General features: G+C 36.1%; 2 protein-coding genes across 2 annotated transcripts; both read right to left on the minus strand.

Moving 5' to 3' along the window:
- Window positions 1–2,900: 2,900 nt before the first annotated feature.
- Window positions 2,901–5,873, minus strand: LOC117973089 (uncharacterized). Its single transcript, XM_059024777.1, has 5 exons — window positions 5,418–5,873; window positions 4,852–5,042; window positions 4,353–4,474; window positions 3,946–4,052; window positions 2,901–3,602 (listed from the first exon to the last, which is right to left on the minus strand). Exons 2-5 carry the CDS (start codon window positions 4,899–4,901, stop codon window positions 3,264–3,266), a joined length of 618 nt encoding a protein of 205 aa, XP_058880760.1. The 5' UTR covers window positions 4,902–5,042; window positions 5,418–5,873; the 3' UTR covers window positions 2,901–3,263.
- A 165-nt stretch (window positions 5,874–6,038) lies between these two features.
- Window positions 6,039–7,997, minus strand: LOC131737220 (uncharacterized). The gene is made up of 3 exons (XM_059024782.1): window positions 7,758–7,997; window positions 6,932–7,056; window positions 6,039–6,822 (listed from the first exon to the last, which is right to left on the minus strand). Exons 1-3 carry the CDS (start codon window positions 7,888–7,890, stop codon window positions 6,412–6,414), a joined length of 669 nt encoding a protein of 222 aa, XP_058880765.1. The 5' UTR covers window positions 7,891–7,997; the 3' UTR covers window positions 6,039–6,411.
- Between the last annotated feature and the right edge of the window lie 7,563 nt (window positions 7,998–15,560).

The raw sequence follows: 15,560 nt of genomic DNA on the forward strand, positions 1-15,560 counted from the left end.
AAAAAAAAACCTTATCTCACAGCAAAAGTAAAGGCTCTGCACACTGAAAGACTCTGATCTGACACATTTTGAATCCTGAAGAACCATTGAAGAGATCCTTCAAGAAGCTGCTTGATGAGATTCTGGGATCAATAAGCTACTAACAACCAAACAAGCAAGATGGGCCGAATGGCGTCCTCTTGTTTGTAAACTTTCTTATGTTCTTATTATTTTGAGGTCTCATGATGCTGTAGCACCGGTTGTTCCAGCGCCTTTCCCCCCGCTTGCACATGTTCCTTTTGTCAAAAAATGAGGGGGTATGGCTTACCGTTGCAATACCAATTATAACACTGACAGCAATATACCACGGCCAACTAAGTTACTAAAGACTCAACTTGTGCTTTCCAGGTGGAGACTTTGTAATTGTGTAGTTTTTCAATTATTATTTTTTTAAATTTGTATTTGTGTTTTTTGATTTGTATTTGTGTTTTTTGATTTGTATTTGTGTTTTTTCGATTTGTATTTGTGTTTTTTGATTTGTATTTGTGTTTTTTTTATTTATATTTGTGTTGTTCACTTCAGGGCCACCGTGTTAAAGGAATGTGTGCATAGGTGTTAAACGGCACAAGAAAAGATGATCTTAAAAAATACATGATCTGGAATACATTTTTTTTTCACAGGTATGTAGTATGGGATTTATATTATTTAAGAAAACACTTTTTGTTTGTGAGAGATTTTCAGAGCAGCACTAGAATGTATGAAACTGGTAGGTCTATGTAATTCTGCCTGTACAGGGTCACTTTGGAGTTGTCCATAAAAAGCTATAGTGGAGTGACATGATTTATAACTATTAAACTTTAGTGATACTGTGAAAAGTTAAACAAAACAACCAGACAAGCCCATCTTTGGAATTAACAACACCTTGGTCACAAGAACACGCAAATTATACAAAAACACACAAACAAACAAGAAACATTCGAACAGGACTATAACTGAACTATAGGACATGCATTTGCACCCCCAGAATGCTGGCGGAAGATTGGGGTCCGAATGGCATGCCCGGGATTGGTGAAGGCGGATGGAGAGCACGGTTTAGGCAAGGAGATAAATAGGAGTGCGTGCCAGAGCGTGGGGGGAGAGTTGGAGAGTGAGTGACAGACAGACAGATAGAGCCGGAGATAGCCTGAGTGAGAGTGACAAGGAGATAGGTTATATTATTTTTTTTTATTTTGGCATGGTCCACAGCAGATAGTGGTCCTATATTGTTTATTGTCCTGTAGCATAATAAACAGCTTGCTTGCATCATCCTACCTGTGTGGAGCCTGCTTTCATTTCACACACAGCGCAACAATATACATGGATATTCCGAAGACTGACAGAAAAATAATATATACAAATTTGTATTTTTCACAGTTGCACTAAAGTAAATGCAGCCTACGGTTCAAATTACAGTTCCCATATAAACTGTAAAGAAGCTTTATATTGCCAAATGCTTCCAGAGCCCTGCCTCCAGAGTCCGCTCCTTCTCCACCCTTCCGCCCCTCAGTGGTAGAACGACCTACCCACAGATATCAGGACTGCTCAGTCCCTGACCACCTTCCGGCACCTCAAGACACACCTGTTCAGACAGCATCTGTAGACCTCAACTCTCGATTATACTGGACTATATGGCACCCAATTGTACCAGTTCTTGCACTGAACTGATCTATACATTGCCACATTCAACTACTGCTCCTAACTATTACTGTATCTTGTATTTGATTTTATTGTTCTACTTTTCTTGTTTTACTCATGTTTTTTGTATTTGCTCTTATTGGGAAATAATTACTGCTCTTAGTCAAACTTGCTCTTACTTTTACCTTACTGTATTCATTATGTTGCTTTTACTTAAATCTGATCTTATTATACTTTCATAATTGCTCTTATCTGTATTATGATATTCTGTAATGTGATATTTTCTAATGTGATAGGGTGAAGGAAAGGGGGTTCAGTTTATGCAGGTTTTTAGGGAACAGACAGGTGAGTGAATAAGTGAATATCATAAAATACAGTTTGTGCCTGGTGATACAGGGATACGTTGTCATTACAGGAGGGAATGTGTCAATGTTTTAACTAAATTGTTAATTATGCACACAGCCAAAAGTCATTTCTTATTACAAGAGTTGTTTTTCTTCTGTTAAGACAAAATTTCTTCCCTGAAGATCCGTGGGCCAAGAAATTTTTTCTTGGTGAATTTCTCTTGCCTCAAGAAATGTATTCTCATCCCATGGCTATGTCAATTCAAGACAAAATTTACTTGAAACAAGAAGTTATTTCTTGTGTTAAGTAATTATTCTAATGAAACAAATTACCTGATTTCTTGAAACAAGAGATTGTTTTCTTCTCTCAAGAGAACAATTTCTTTAAACAAGAAGTTATTTCTTGTGTTAAGTAATTGTTCTAATGAAACAAATTACCTGATTTCTTGAAACAAGAGATTGTTTTCTTCTCTCAAGAGAACAATTTCTCGAAAAAAGTTTTTTTTTCTGAAAAAGAATGCCCTCTTAACTCAAGAATGTATTCTTTTTAAAAGACTTTCTTAACTAAATGGAAAAGACTAAAATCAAAGTAAGATATTTATTAATATGGATAAAAGCAAAACAAAATTAACCAAAAATAACGGTATTGTATTAAATTTAAGTTTCCATTTATTGATCCATCAAAATAAACATTTTGGATAATGTATTTAATAAATATAAACATAACTATTTTTTACTAATTTTAAAATACACATTTTGTTTTAATAGCTTTAATAAATACAAACAAATCATGCAATATGCAAAACCTGCATAAATATTTTGTACCTTACATATACTTAAATTAAAACCTAATTTGTAAAAATACTAAAATACTTAACAATCTGCATGCTAATATATTATAATCAAACTGATTTAACATATTTTTCTATTCTTTTAAACCCAATGTAAAAATAATACATTTGAACATACAGTAAAAAACATGCAGTGAAACATGCAATTATGTTGGACAGATGTGTTTTTGTGTCCATTAGCCATTGTCTGAAAATCTTAATCTTATACAGTATAATTTCTAATTATACTTAAGCAATAGAGCCCTCTCTATGCGGGCTCTTACATTTGACAGATGGCCTTGTCTTTCGTTAGCGCCCTCGCCTTTGGATCTGGACGCATAACTCCAGTCGTGGTCACCTATCAAACGTTAAAGACTGCGTCAGAGGGCTGTATCGCTTAAGTATAATTATAAATGATACTGTATAACCCCCCTTACTAGAAACTGCAACATGGACTTGTGAGCTTTTCCTTGAAATCTAAATAACTTTGAATTGACTTCTTGCATGAGGTCATGTCCTTGGTGTTTACCCTCTCATCTCCAAGGAATGCTGACTCCAACCACATCATTGCTGGTCCTACACACTCATGGTAGCAGACTGAAAATGTGTAGCTGGCACTAAGCAAAGTGAAAAATGCCTCTACCATTGAATTTAGTTCACAAAGGGGCGGCTGCCCTTTAATTAAAATAAAACATTTTCTGTGTGATGGCACACCCAACAGCCAGACTTCCCTCTTTTTGCTTTTCTGCATGGCCTCTTCCTTTTTTTCCAGGTCCTAAATAAATAAATAATAATTCACCATATTAAAACAACAACAAAACACAAGTTGGAAAGTGACGTGTTTTAAACTAATTTCAGCCTAACTCTATACTCTGTATAGGATGTGGGTCCTAAAATTTTAGTATTGCTCTAAGAACCTTAGGGACCAGTCTTCCATCCTGTGAAGCACTAACAGGTGCTGATGGTCTCTGGTGATTTCTTCTATATAAGGCTCAAAACTTTTCAAACTACTTTTGTAGTTTACTTTTTGGAAGTGGTTTAATTGGATAAACAATTATTCTGCATTATGACACAATACTTTCTTCCACGTGTAATATAAGGAACCTGTATGTACATACGTCCACAAACTGCAGTAGCATCTCACTCGTTTTTAAGCCAGTTGGTGCAGATTTTCCTGCAGCAAAGAGATCTGGCAGGATCTGTAGAGCCTCACTTGTCTTCTTCTCTAAAGTAAAGAACAAAAATATAATTATTGAAATAACCTAAGTTATTATTTTATATTTGGGGTGTACAGTATAAGATATGTCTTCTCATGCAGTTTGTGTGAGCAGACCGCAAAGTTAAATCATCTTAAGGCTTATTTTATGCAATAAGAGACGCAACATATTATCTATATCCTTAATACTTTTGAATCTATAATAAGACTAATAACAATACGTTTTAAATGTGGTATTAATTTTTCTCCAAGAATGTATAGTAATGTATATAGTAATGTATAGTATAGTAAAGTGCTTACTGCACTCACCAAGTGACCATGCAAGGCTAATGTTCAAAAGCTTTTTCTCTTCTCCGTACTTCAAGATAATGTTGACCTCAAGTTCCCATTTTGCTTTTAACCCTTCCAATGATTTTTGCAGATGTCTGTAACTGGAAGAATGCATATTGATGTTATTACATATTCTAACCATTTATTAAGTTAACCAGCTGTTATACATTTCCAAGTAACTCTTAAAAAAGCATTATTGCCTAAATATTGTTATGTCCCTATCTAGGGCACCTTACTGTTACAGTCACAAGATATATATTACAATAAGCATAGTACAATAAAAGCAAGTACAATATACAATACCTTTAGTCCTATAAGAGCAAATTTAACTAAAATCAAGTGCAAAATCCAGCACACGATACACAGTCAGAGTAGGAGTAGATTATATATATATATATATATATATATATATATATATATATATATATATATACTATGAATCTTTTAAAATGCAATCTTGTTGTGTTTTCATACTTACATGATTAGGCTGATGAAAGCAGCTATACTTTTCCAATATGAGCCTAACATCTCCTTTGACAGTCTTTATAAAGTGTTTCCGTTCAGAAAAGTCAAGGTCAAGAAGTTGCTTAACAACCTCATAACAGGGACTTTTCCTTAACAGCTCATCTTTAAGCTTTTTCTGAAGCTGTGCTGCAGTTGTTTGTGTTACTGGTAAGACAAATACAGTTGCAAACAAAATATAATCAATAATATTAACATGCAACAACAGTATATGAAGAGTTAAAACACATCAATATCAGTACAAACTACTCTATATAAATTATGCAATAATTTTAATAATAGTTTGCATAGGACATATATCCTAAGTACGCTTGAGATGTTTTGAATAACCTTTGTATAGAAACTTTATCTATGTTTACTATTGTAAGTCATGCTTTATAATACATGGTACCTTTACGGTTGTATTTCACAAATATATTTTATATTAAGCAATTTGTTCTTACATAAATTCAAGTGTATCATTTTCAATTGCTAGCCCTTATAATTTTTGATTGCTGCCACAACATACAGCCTCTTATTTACCGTAATCTCCGTCATTTTCTTCTGTACTTTGTGGATGTATTTCCACAGAAACATCTTCATGCAAAGTATGCTGTGTTTTCTAAATAAAAAAATATATATAAAAAGTGGAAAATGTAATTACATCATTGAGGTAAAGAAAAACAGTACAGATCATACATTGTTTTAATGTAGAACATTGTTTCAGAATCTCAAAAAAGAAAAAAAAATGCTACTTCCATCGTCACTCTAGATGTAAATTTCTACCATAAAAAATTGGGATATGTTTTTATCATTTTATTTGCAGTTAGAATGCTTTGTAAATCTTCATGTATGTATTTTTTTATTTTCTTGTTGATACTCTTCAACCCTACCTTTGTTGAAGAATGTTCTACATATTTTTTCCTTTTCTGGCCTGGTTTGGCTGTTTGAGCCTTTTTGTTTTCATACCTCATGTTGTAGACCTTTCTTCGCATTTTGTCCAAGAGACTGTACTATTAAAATAATAATAATAATAATAATAATAATAATAATAATAATAATAATAATAATAATAATGACCCACAGATGCAGCCTGCTCTCTAGCAAAACATTATAACAGCAACATGTTTAAAAATGACTTAAAATATTACTCAGCATGTTTTTGTAGTTTTAAAAAAAAGTAAAAAAAAAATACTAACATCAAAATAACGTTCTTTACCATTCTTAACTTAGAGTTGACCATATTACTTAAATGTGATTAAAACTGTAAGCAGGCCCAACTATTTAAGTGGAGTTTGGAGGTTACAAGACAGAAAATGTTACCACAGTTATACACTCCTGTATAGAACACTTTTGATGAAATTTCTGAATTAACATTTTTACGAGTAAGACCATGTTGGCAGATCAAAATGACCATAAATCATCTGAAGGCAAGGCAAAATACAACTGATTTAAACAAGGTGACAATACACTGTTTTACAATACTTTAGGATATGTGGCATTAGCATAATTTAATTCCTTAAGAAAATGTTTTGAATTAAAAAATACTTGCATAGTTATTTCCATTTGCATCTTCTTTTTCGTCTGCAGTACATGGATATTTTTTCACAAAGCGCTTGGCCATTTCTTCAACGTCGTGTAATGATGGGGTATTCTTCAGATTGATGGCTCTTGCAATGTGAAACATGTTTGCAACTTGTTGCACACACCCATAAACAATGTCTTTTTCTCTTATGTGTTCCCTTTGGTTTTCTTCCAGTACAGGTAACCATAGAACGGGATAATAAGGTTGAACTGCAGTCTGTGCAAAACACTGTGGCTTCTTAACTTTTTCAGCCACTGTGATTTCAGTCAAGGTGTAAGCAGCTGAAGATAAGCAGGGCCCATCTTTGGTTATTTCTTGTTTTTTTGATGTTGATCCTAAAGGTGTGTTATTTTGAGTGGGATTCTTAAAAAAACAAAAACAGCTTATATTCAATAAACATACCTTTAATGTATTGTATTTTAAAACATAATATCTTGCTGCATAAATTAGCATTTTTACAAATATATCTTACCAAGTAATTCAGTAGTGTACGCAGATATTTTCTGAGGTGGAAGAATCTTGGAGTTTTAACTGGAATTAAATCTGCTATTTCAGGTTCATTTAGTGATACAAAATCTGACCCATCAATCTCAGCAGCTGAAACAAAGGATTTCAATGCATTATAAAATAAACAATCATTAGTTTTAAACCTGAGTACAGTACTAAACAAAGCTTAAGATGCATATTAATCCTAAAATGTATGCCTACTACATATATGTCAGTTGTAAAGTATTAAGTTTCAGTAAGTGTTGTAAAGTAATACGTTTAATAAGTATTAAGTATTGTAAAGAGTACTGTGTAGACCTTACATGTTATGGAATTCTGAGTTTGAACTGGATGTTCCAATATGTACCCTGTGTAATGACACAGCACCCAAATACACTATTTGTTCAAATATTTAGTTAACTCACAACAATAATAACGCTCGTGCTGTTTTCACAAAATAGGTTTATTATAGTGTAATGACCTCCGTGTCAGTCCAAATGCCCTCAGATAGTTTATGCCTGTCAGATACAGGCTTCTTGTCAGTTAAGGATCTCCCCGCTTCTCATTATTATTATTATTATTATTATTATTATTATTATTATTATTATTATTATTTAGTAGTAGTAATAGTATTTATTTTCTTTGCAGAGGCCCATACCCTCTTCTCATTAACGCTTAAATAACATAAATAACATAATATCTAAACCCAACTATGCCTAAGGGTGATCTTCAAGTGTATGTGCTAACGTTAATTATCTGTGTGCAGTAAATTTTTCGAAAGCTAATTCAAGCATGCATTGGAAGTTACTTACCCCCAATAAGGTCTGCAATCACCCTAGGGTCGTCTTCGTTTTTTGGGAGAGAAATATTGACAGCAGTTTGAGTAACCCAGTTTTGAAGAGTATCAGTCGACATTCTCTTAACCGCTGATCGTGGGTCAACCATCTTCGTTGGTTACCTTTGCTTTTGTCGAAAAAAACAAAACGTCTCCTCTTCAGAATTCTTGCTCTTGCTTGGCGCGCTTAGAAGTATGCGCGTGAACCTGTCCTGAGCATCCCTCATTATTATTATTATTATTATTATTATTATTATTATTATTATTATTATTATTATACATTTAGTTAAATATTTAAGGTTAAATCTGGAAAAAAGTTAAAATATTGTGTGTGATTTTACCTGATTTCAGGAGCCGATATTCAGTTGTATGTCTGCCATAGATATATGTAATATGGATGAGTTCAGCCAAGAGCACCTGCACCATCTAGTGTTTAGCTGTGTATTACCACCGATAAAAAATAAAACTATATTCAACGAGGCAGATCACTAAATGACGCTGTGTTACATGTGTTCCTGAACTCAGGTAAAAACAGCACAGATCATAACATAGACCTATCGAACTCTAAGAAATACAGTATTTCTGTAATTGCAATAAGAACTTGTCAGTATGGTTGTATTCTTCATAAAAAAAGCAAGGAGACAGTTCAAAATTCTAACTACTTACCTTTTATGTATAATTGGTATAATTTTGTAACCATTCTTAAAAGAAAATGAAAATGCAGTGGCTCTATAATTCCAGTTAGTTATTACCTGTGCAATGCATGTATACGTGAATGGGAAATGTATACAGGATGGTGGACTGATTAAAAACAAGTTTAGAGAAATGTTAGAATACTACAAAAAAATATATACATATAAAATATATAAAGTATTATTTAGCCATTAGCAAATCAGATAAAGCTGACCAGAAATGAGTCATGTAACTCTCTATAAAACATCTCTCAGGTAGGTCCCCTGCACACGAGTCATGAAACCCAATGCCGAATGCTGACAAAAAAGCATCCCAGCACATCAGTAGTACAGTATTTGCTGGCTAAAGTAAGAAAATTAAGGTGACCTGATATTTAGTAAAGGCATTTAGCTCATATATGAAATCACAGGAGGACATCATCTTTTTTGAAATTGCTTACCATGGTGGAACAGATCACGTCTCCTCAGTGATGAACATGCTCTCTCCTTTTAAACTCCATTAATACTGTCTGTGTAGAAAGTGAATCTAGGGAAGACAAAACATCTGCTTGACTTTTTTCAGCAACTGTATCTCAATGACATTGACAAAGCACAACTGTACTTAATTCCCATACTGTACATTGTAAACTTCTTAAATGGACTATAGTGAAGGGTTGGTTATGTATTTGGCCACTAATATTTGGCCCACTGTCCAGCTTCTTTCCTGTAAGTGAGCAGCTCTCTAGAGATGGGCCAGACCTCCAAGGTGGGGTGGCCTCCAGAAGGGGCTGTTTGCAAAGGCATCAGAGGACAAGTGGTAGGTAATTGAAGGAATGCAGACTCTCTATATGGAGAATAGTTGATTGATTTAGGATTGACTGGGGCCCATTGTTCTGACTCTAGCATTGCACTAATAGCTTTAATAAAATAACAACTGATGGCATGACATGTTTAGCATTTTTACTGTATTTAATCCTGCACTTAATCCAGTCTGTAGTATTTTGTATTTCACTTGCACTCGTATCTAACCCTGACGTAACGATCAACACTGTTATCTGCTCTTGAACTGCCCCGATACCAAATCGTACTGTGTTTTGTATTTGCTCTTATTAGGACTGAAGTCATTGTATTTTGTATTGTGCTCTTAATTGTACTGTAATTCTTGATATGTATTTTATTTTGTATACATCTGTAAATCGCCCTGGGTAAGGGCGTCTCCTAAGAAATAAATAAATTTAATGAAAAAAATAAATTGTAATTCCTTTTTGAGGTGCTGATGGGAATTCTTAACCCCTTTACTGCCACATCTTATATTCTTTTTTTCCCTTAATATCTCAAAGTTAATTGATTTCTTTCAGACCAACTTTTATTTTTATTGCATAAGTGACTTTAATTGTGGAAGTTATGTAACCTGCTTCAAGTTAATCTATGAAACTATCTCCTGTCACTTTAACAAGCCCCTTGTTTCCATGAGCAATGAAAGATTAGTTAGCAAACAGCTAGCTACGCATCTCTCATTGTTTGCAATTTTGATGCTAGAGTGAAGATGCAGATAGTTCAATCACCAGAAACTGTAAACAATTCCTGAGGTGTAACCAAAAAGAGAAACTTTTCATGCTCTTATTTAATATGCTTGGTGGGAGGTTTCTGTTATATATGGTTTTAATCCTTCTCTTGCCTACAGAACAGCTTTTCGCTGAATGTAGTACAGTAGTCTCCGCGTAAAGGAACACCCTTGTGGTGAAACAGAGTTTTCCCATTGTAAATGCTCCGGCTAAAGGAATAGGAACTTCGCTTATAAGAACACCTTCTTGGCACTGATAGCGATTTTTTTCACCACTGATACATTACTGTTTTGTAAAAAAAAAAAGATTTGTCATCGCGAGAGTGTCTTGAGGCACACTGATTGGTTTATTAAATCTTTCCAGAACTGCCGTCATATCATTGCCTCGTTTTGTATTCTGATTTCCACGAGTGCACCTCATCGCTACACAATGGCATGTAAACAAACGGTGAAACGTGCCGCTGTTTCTCTTGCTACAAAAAGTTGGAAATTGTTCAAGCTCTTGAAAAAAACCTGAATCAGATACAAGTCGCCAGCAATTTGGTGTTCCCTGTTCTGGTGAGTTGCTTCACCATTCTGTTAAATAATGTGCATGTCTTGTATAGTTCTGCTGCATTTTGTAACGTGTGTAGGGGGGCTGTGTTAATTTAGTTTGACAGTAAGTTTATCAGCATTGTTAACCCTAAGTAACTTCCATTATTTTTGCCATTGTGAAAGACTGCAACACACCCACCAGCTAATTTCATAGTACATAGCGATTAAGCTTTTGACCGTGTTGTTTTGCTTTGTTTTATTAACATTAGTTTGTCTGTTGCTTTATTATTATAGTTTATTAACATACACTTGCCTATTGTTTTGCTTTTACTTATTCAGTTCATTTCAGATGTTGACACACATGCATCATGACAAGTAATACATATGTGTTTATTTATTGATTGATTCGTATTGTGTCTGGTGACTAACTCTGCCTTAGAGAACACTTCAGATATAGGAACACTTCACTTGCTTCCCAAGGGGTGTTCTCTTAGCCGGAGGCTACTGTAGTTTTACATGTTTACATTCAAAATCTCTCCCCCATGGAAGCAGGGGACACAATGCTGTAGCTGAACTGACAGAAGAGACTGATGACAAATGCATTCATGTGAATCCAAGTGCAGATGAATCCCTCGCACAATTACCAGTCCCTTTATATATTAATTAAAACCTCCTAGGTGCCTGTATCCTCATGATGGATTTGCAGTGTATCTCATGTTTATACTCTATAGCAGTGACAATACTTTGTCTTAAGTACATGTGGAAGAACATTCCAGAGGATACAGGTATGGCTATAGAACTGGGCAGATTTTTTCACAAATATTTATTTAGATGAAAACAAATGTATACCCTCAAATGGGTTTATATTATCAACACCTTTTCAATATGGCACATGTACTGTATAGAAGACACATGTAACCATGTTTAATTTCCACAATCTCCTTTATTTGATTTATTAAAGTACAATACAAGTTAATTGCAGGTTCATATGATATTCAAGAGAGAAAAAAGTCCTTCCGTCTGAAAGTACTGAGCAAAATAGAAGGCAGAGCCATTGCTATCCAGGTGGAGATAAATCAAAGCTCGAACAGATTCTCAATTGCCTTTTTTCATTATTAATACAATTACTACTGATTTATGACATCACAAATAATTCACTCACTTATGAAGGGTACTGCTTCATTTTTTTTACCCCTTCGTTCTTTCTCCATTTTTAAAATATACAATATCCATCTAAAAACATAATAAGTTGTACATGTAATGAAACTATGATATTATGTTCTTCTAATTTAACATTACACAAAAATTAAAAAATAGCAAAGAAACACTCATCTTTGACAACATTTAGCTTTATTTTCTTGTGCTTTTTATGTGTATTGGAAGTTGGTCCCAATCAGTATGTGATTTTGTAAAAAAACAAGAAATATATTTTTACACTGCAGGGGAACTAACTGATTAATCAACAAATCGGTATGTAGCATTGATATTGGCATTTTCAAGCGGTTGTTATGCCTATTTCGTTACATGCTAATGTGATTTCCCGAAATTATGTTGATTTACAAAATAATGTTATCTTAAAGGGTACATAAGGACTTTTTAATTTTATTGTGTTACATGTTTCCATGTGTTGCTACAACTGTTTACGTAAGGTGTGTGTATTGTTTTAATTATTATTATTATTATTTTTACATTTTGGCCACTTTTTTAAACTTTTAAATTGCATTCCCTTTCTCAAGATGGCTTCCCATGTACCCACATGGACCTTTCAGAACTACATTTCAAATCATCCTCCTGCTCACTGGTAAATCCATCTCAGTTACATATGTGAGCAGGAGGATGATGGGAAATGTAGTTCTGAGAGGTCCATGCGGGTACATGTGAAGCCATCTTGAGGCAGGGAACGCAATTTAAAAGTTTTTAAAAGTTAAAAAATGTGGTCAAAATGTAAAAATAAAATAAAACAATACACACACCTTATGTAAGCGGTTGTAGCAACACATGGGAACATGTAACACAATAAAATAAAAAGGTCCTTATGTAGCCTTTAATGAGCAGTGCTTCTTGCGACTATCACTTTTGTTTACGTGGTAATTTCAAAGGAAATCCGTGTTAATTGTAATAATTTATCAGGAGTTAATCTGCACTTGGAAAAGGAGGGTTTTAAATTAACGAAAAAGTATATAACTCACCTTGAAACAGAATTTAAGTTATATGGTGTTAAAAAATAAAATAAACAAAGTACAGTATGGATTTACTGGGAGTTGCAGCAGCAGTCGCAGCAAATGTAATTTTAGAGCTTTAGTGCGAGCTTGAGATTGACAGGCTCCTGCTGCGACGCTGACGACGCAGATGGCAATCTAAATACTTGACTGCGTCTGTATAGGGCTTTTTGTCAACCTCTGTCAGACTGCTGGAGGACCTTGAATTGCCTACAAAAAGGGGCTGTGCGTACCCCTGCAAATGAAGGTGTTGGCTTGGCAAAATTGTCCTTCTATGTCTGTGGGTTATTTCACAATCATGGGTGACTTGATAAAGTGGGTTCATGTTATATCAGTATCCCACTTAATCAGGAGCAGCTGCAAAATATTAAAATGGAGTTTTATGAGTTTGCTGGATTTCCCAGAGTAATGGGAGTACACACTTTGCTCACAAATCTCCGCAGCACCATGCATATACGTATGTGAACAGGAAGGGGTTCCATTCACTAAACGTGCAGGTGATTTGTGATGTATCCTATAACATCTGGAACGTACGTTAAAATTTCCCTGGCTCCTGTCATGACTTACATTTTGACACAATCTGCTGTGTTTAATCATTTTCAGATACCCATTACACCAGATTAGTAGGTAAGTATTGTAAGACTACCTAGATAATTCAATATGTGTAGTTATGTCAATATTATACTTGTGGTTATGAATGAGATGTATTCACTTGCTATAAGCATTTGTAACCTTATGGAACATTTGTTGTATTGCCAAAATGATATACCATTATTTGAACCCAGTGTAATGTTACTACCAAGAAATTATCAATCCAACTGTCACCTAGCTGAACTCTGGATACGTACATTATATGACAACTGATCTCTACTGTAGATTTTATTTTAATTAAACCTAAGAGTAAATAATTAAATCTTGGTATAGAAAACGGCATACTACTACAACCAAGTTTCCTTACAGGTGATTGCGTATTTGCAATGCGTCCTTGTTAGGGAGCTCTATCATAATTTTAAAAGCTTAATAAATATATAATGAAGTGTTACATAGATAGCTGTGGCAGGGTAGAGCCCTGCATGTAAATATGGGGCAGGTTAATGCTGGTTTAACCAGCTGGTTAATGTATTTTGTGGTTATTTAAAAAAAATGTATGGTTTTGAAAACAAATGTGTTATTGTGAGTTGAGAACAGAGGGGAGACACCTACTGGGGGACAGCCACCTGGATATCCTCTTGGACTTCATCAGGCTGAAGCCTGGTCCAGCTGAAGGGGATCAGCCAAGGATATCCAGGGCTGATGGAAGCAGTGGAAAGGATAACCCAGGTAGTAGACTGGGTCTGTGAAGAGCGAGAAGCGGAGCAGTCCCAGTTGGCCTGGGTGGTGTCCCAAAGTGCTCCTTCTGCCTTTGCTATGGGCATGAGGAAGAAAGATGCCCGGAAGCTGGGACCCAGACACGGACCTGGAGTGGGAGGAGCCAGAGCATCCAATGTCCAAGTGGGAGGCGCCAGAGTGTCCAGCGCCTAGAAGGGGGGAGCCCGAGCATCCAGAAAAGCCTAGACCTGCAAAGCCTGCATCGCCCGGGGATGCCTGCATGTCACTGCCTGGGGATGCCAGCTCGCCATCGCCCAGGGATGCCTATACGTCACTGCCTGGGGATGCCCATGGCCGGTTCCCAAGAGGACGGAGCTGCCGACTACAGTGAAGGGGGGAGGTCAGGAGACCACCTCCACCAATAGCAGTTTCTAATGGATTTTCTATTGCTGGAGCCCAAGAAGTGGGATCTGCCAGCTACGGGGGGGGGGGGGGGGGGTTAGGAGACCACCATCACCACAGCCCCAACCACCACCCCTGTGCCACAACCAGCGCCTGGGGGTTGGATCCCTCGATCGGGGCTCCTAGACATCCGACCTTCATGGTCGCTGGGCCCGATTCCCATGTCATGGCACCACCAGGCACAGTTGGTCGCCTGGTCTCCTGCTCTGCTCTCCCTGGTAGCCAAGACGTCGCTGCACGGTCGCCTGGGCTCGCACCTCTTCCTGGGGTTGCGCTCCTGACGCCTCACCAACTGCACTCAGGTCCATTGTCACTGGGTCTCGGTCACGCCATAAAGGCACCGGACCGAGGACTAACCCTCCTTCAAGGATGGGAGGAGAAGGACAGTAGAGGACTTGAGGGTGGTTGTGTTTTAGGGGAGGGGGGAGGTGGCCATTGGGGCCATTTGTGTTGTGCACAAGGGGGGGATATGTGGCAGGGTAGAGCCCTGTGTGTAAACGGGGCAGGGCAAAGCCCTGCTGGTTAATGTATTTTGTGTTTATTTAAAAAAAAATGTATGGTTTTGAAAACAAATGTGTTATTGTGGGTTGATTTAAAAGGGAATTGGTTATTGTTGTTTTGTTATGATTTAAAAGGTATTTTATGTTTATCTAAAACAAGTGTTTTTATTTGTTATTGTTGGCAGCCTGGATGGGGTTAAAAGCCCCATCCCTGCAAACTCGTGCAGAATGTGTCCATCTCTGAATTGATTAATTTGTTGTTAATTCAAAGATGGCCACGTGCATATAACTGTGTGTGTTTGTGTGTTTGGGTGGGTGTACAGAGAGGAGGTATGTGGGAGAGAGAGAGACAGGAGAAACATTAAGTAAAATGAAAGAAAAGGAAAAGAATAACAATTGATACGCGTGCAGGAAGCATGGTGCTTGTTTGGGTGTCAGTGTTGTTTGTGTTCGAGATTTGTTTTTGTACAAACTTTTATTGTTTGGCTCTGTGAGCTGTGGTTTTTGTCTGACTTTTTGATT

Source organism: Acipenser ruthenus, chromosome 1 (assembly GCF_902713425.1).
Source record: "Acipenser ruthenus chromosome 1, fAciRut3.2 maternal haplotype, whole genome shotgun sequence".
Lineage (NCBI taxonomy): Eukaryota > Metazoa > Chordata > Actinopteri > Acipenseriformes > Acipenseridae > Acipenser > Acipenser ruthenus.

What these genes read in the sequence shown, in the direction of transcription:
- LOC117973089 (XM_059024777.1), bottom strand. Translation starts at nt 4,901, where the DNA reads ATGTTAGGCTCATATTGGAAAAGTATAGCTGCTTTCATCAGCCTAATC. An exon ending in GCTTTCATCAGCCTAATCAT is followed by an intron (nt 4,475 to 4,851) that starts GTAAGTATGAAA and finishes GCATTCTTCCAG; the next exon opens with TTACAGACATCTGCAAAAAT. An exon ending in TGCTACTGCAGTTTGTGGAC is followed by an intron (nt 3,603 to 3,945) that starts GTATGTACATAC and finishes TTATTTATTTAG; the next exon opens with GACCTGGAAAAAAAGGAAGA.
- LOC131737220 (XM_059024782.1), bottom strand. Translation starts at nt 7,890, where the DNA reads ATGGTTGACCCACGATCAGCGGTTAAGAGAATGTCGACTGATACTCTT. An exon ending in GATTGCAGACCTTATTGGGG is followed by an intron (nt 7,057 to 7,757) that starts GTAAGTAACTTC and finishes CCTTTGTTTCAG; the next exon opens with CTGCTGAGATTGATGGGTCA. An exon ending in GTACACTACTGAATTACTTG is followed by an intron (nt 6,823 to 6,931) that starts GTAAGATATATT and finishes TGTTTTTTTAAG; the next exon opens with AATCCCACTCAAAATAACAC.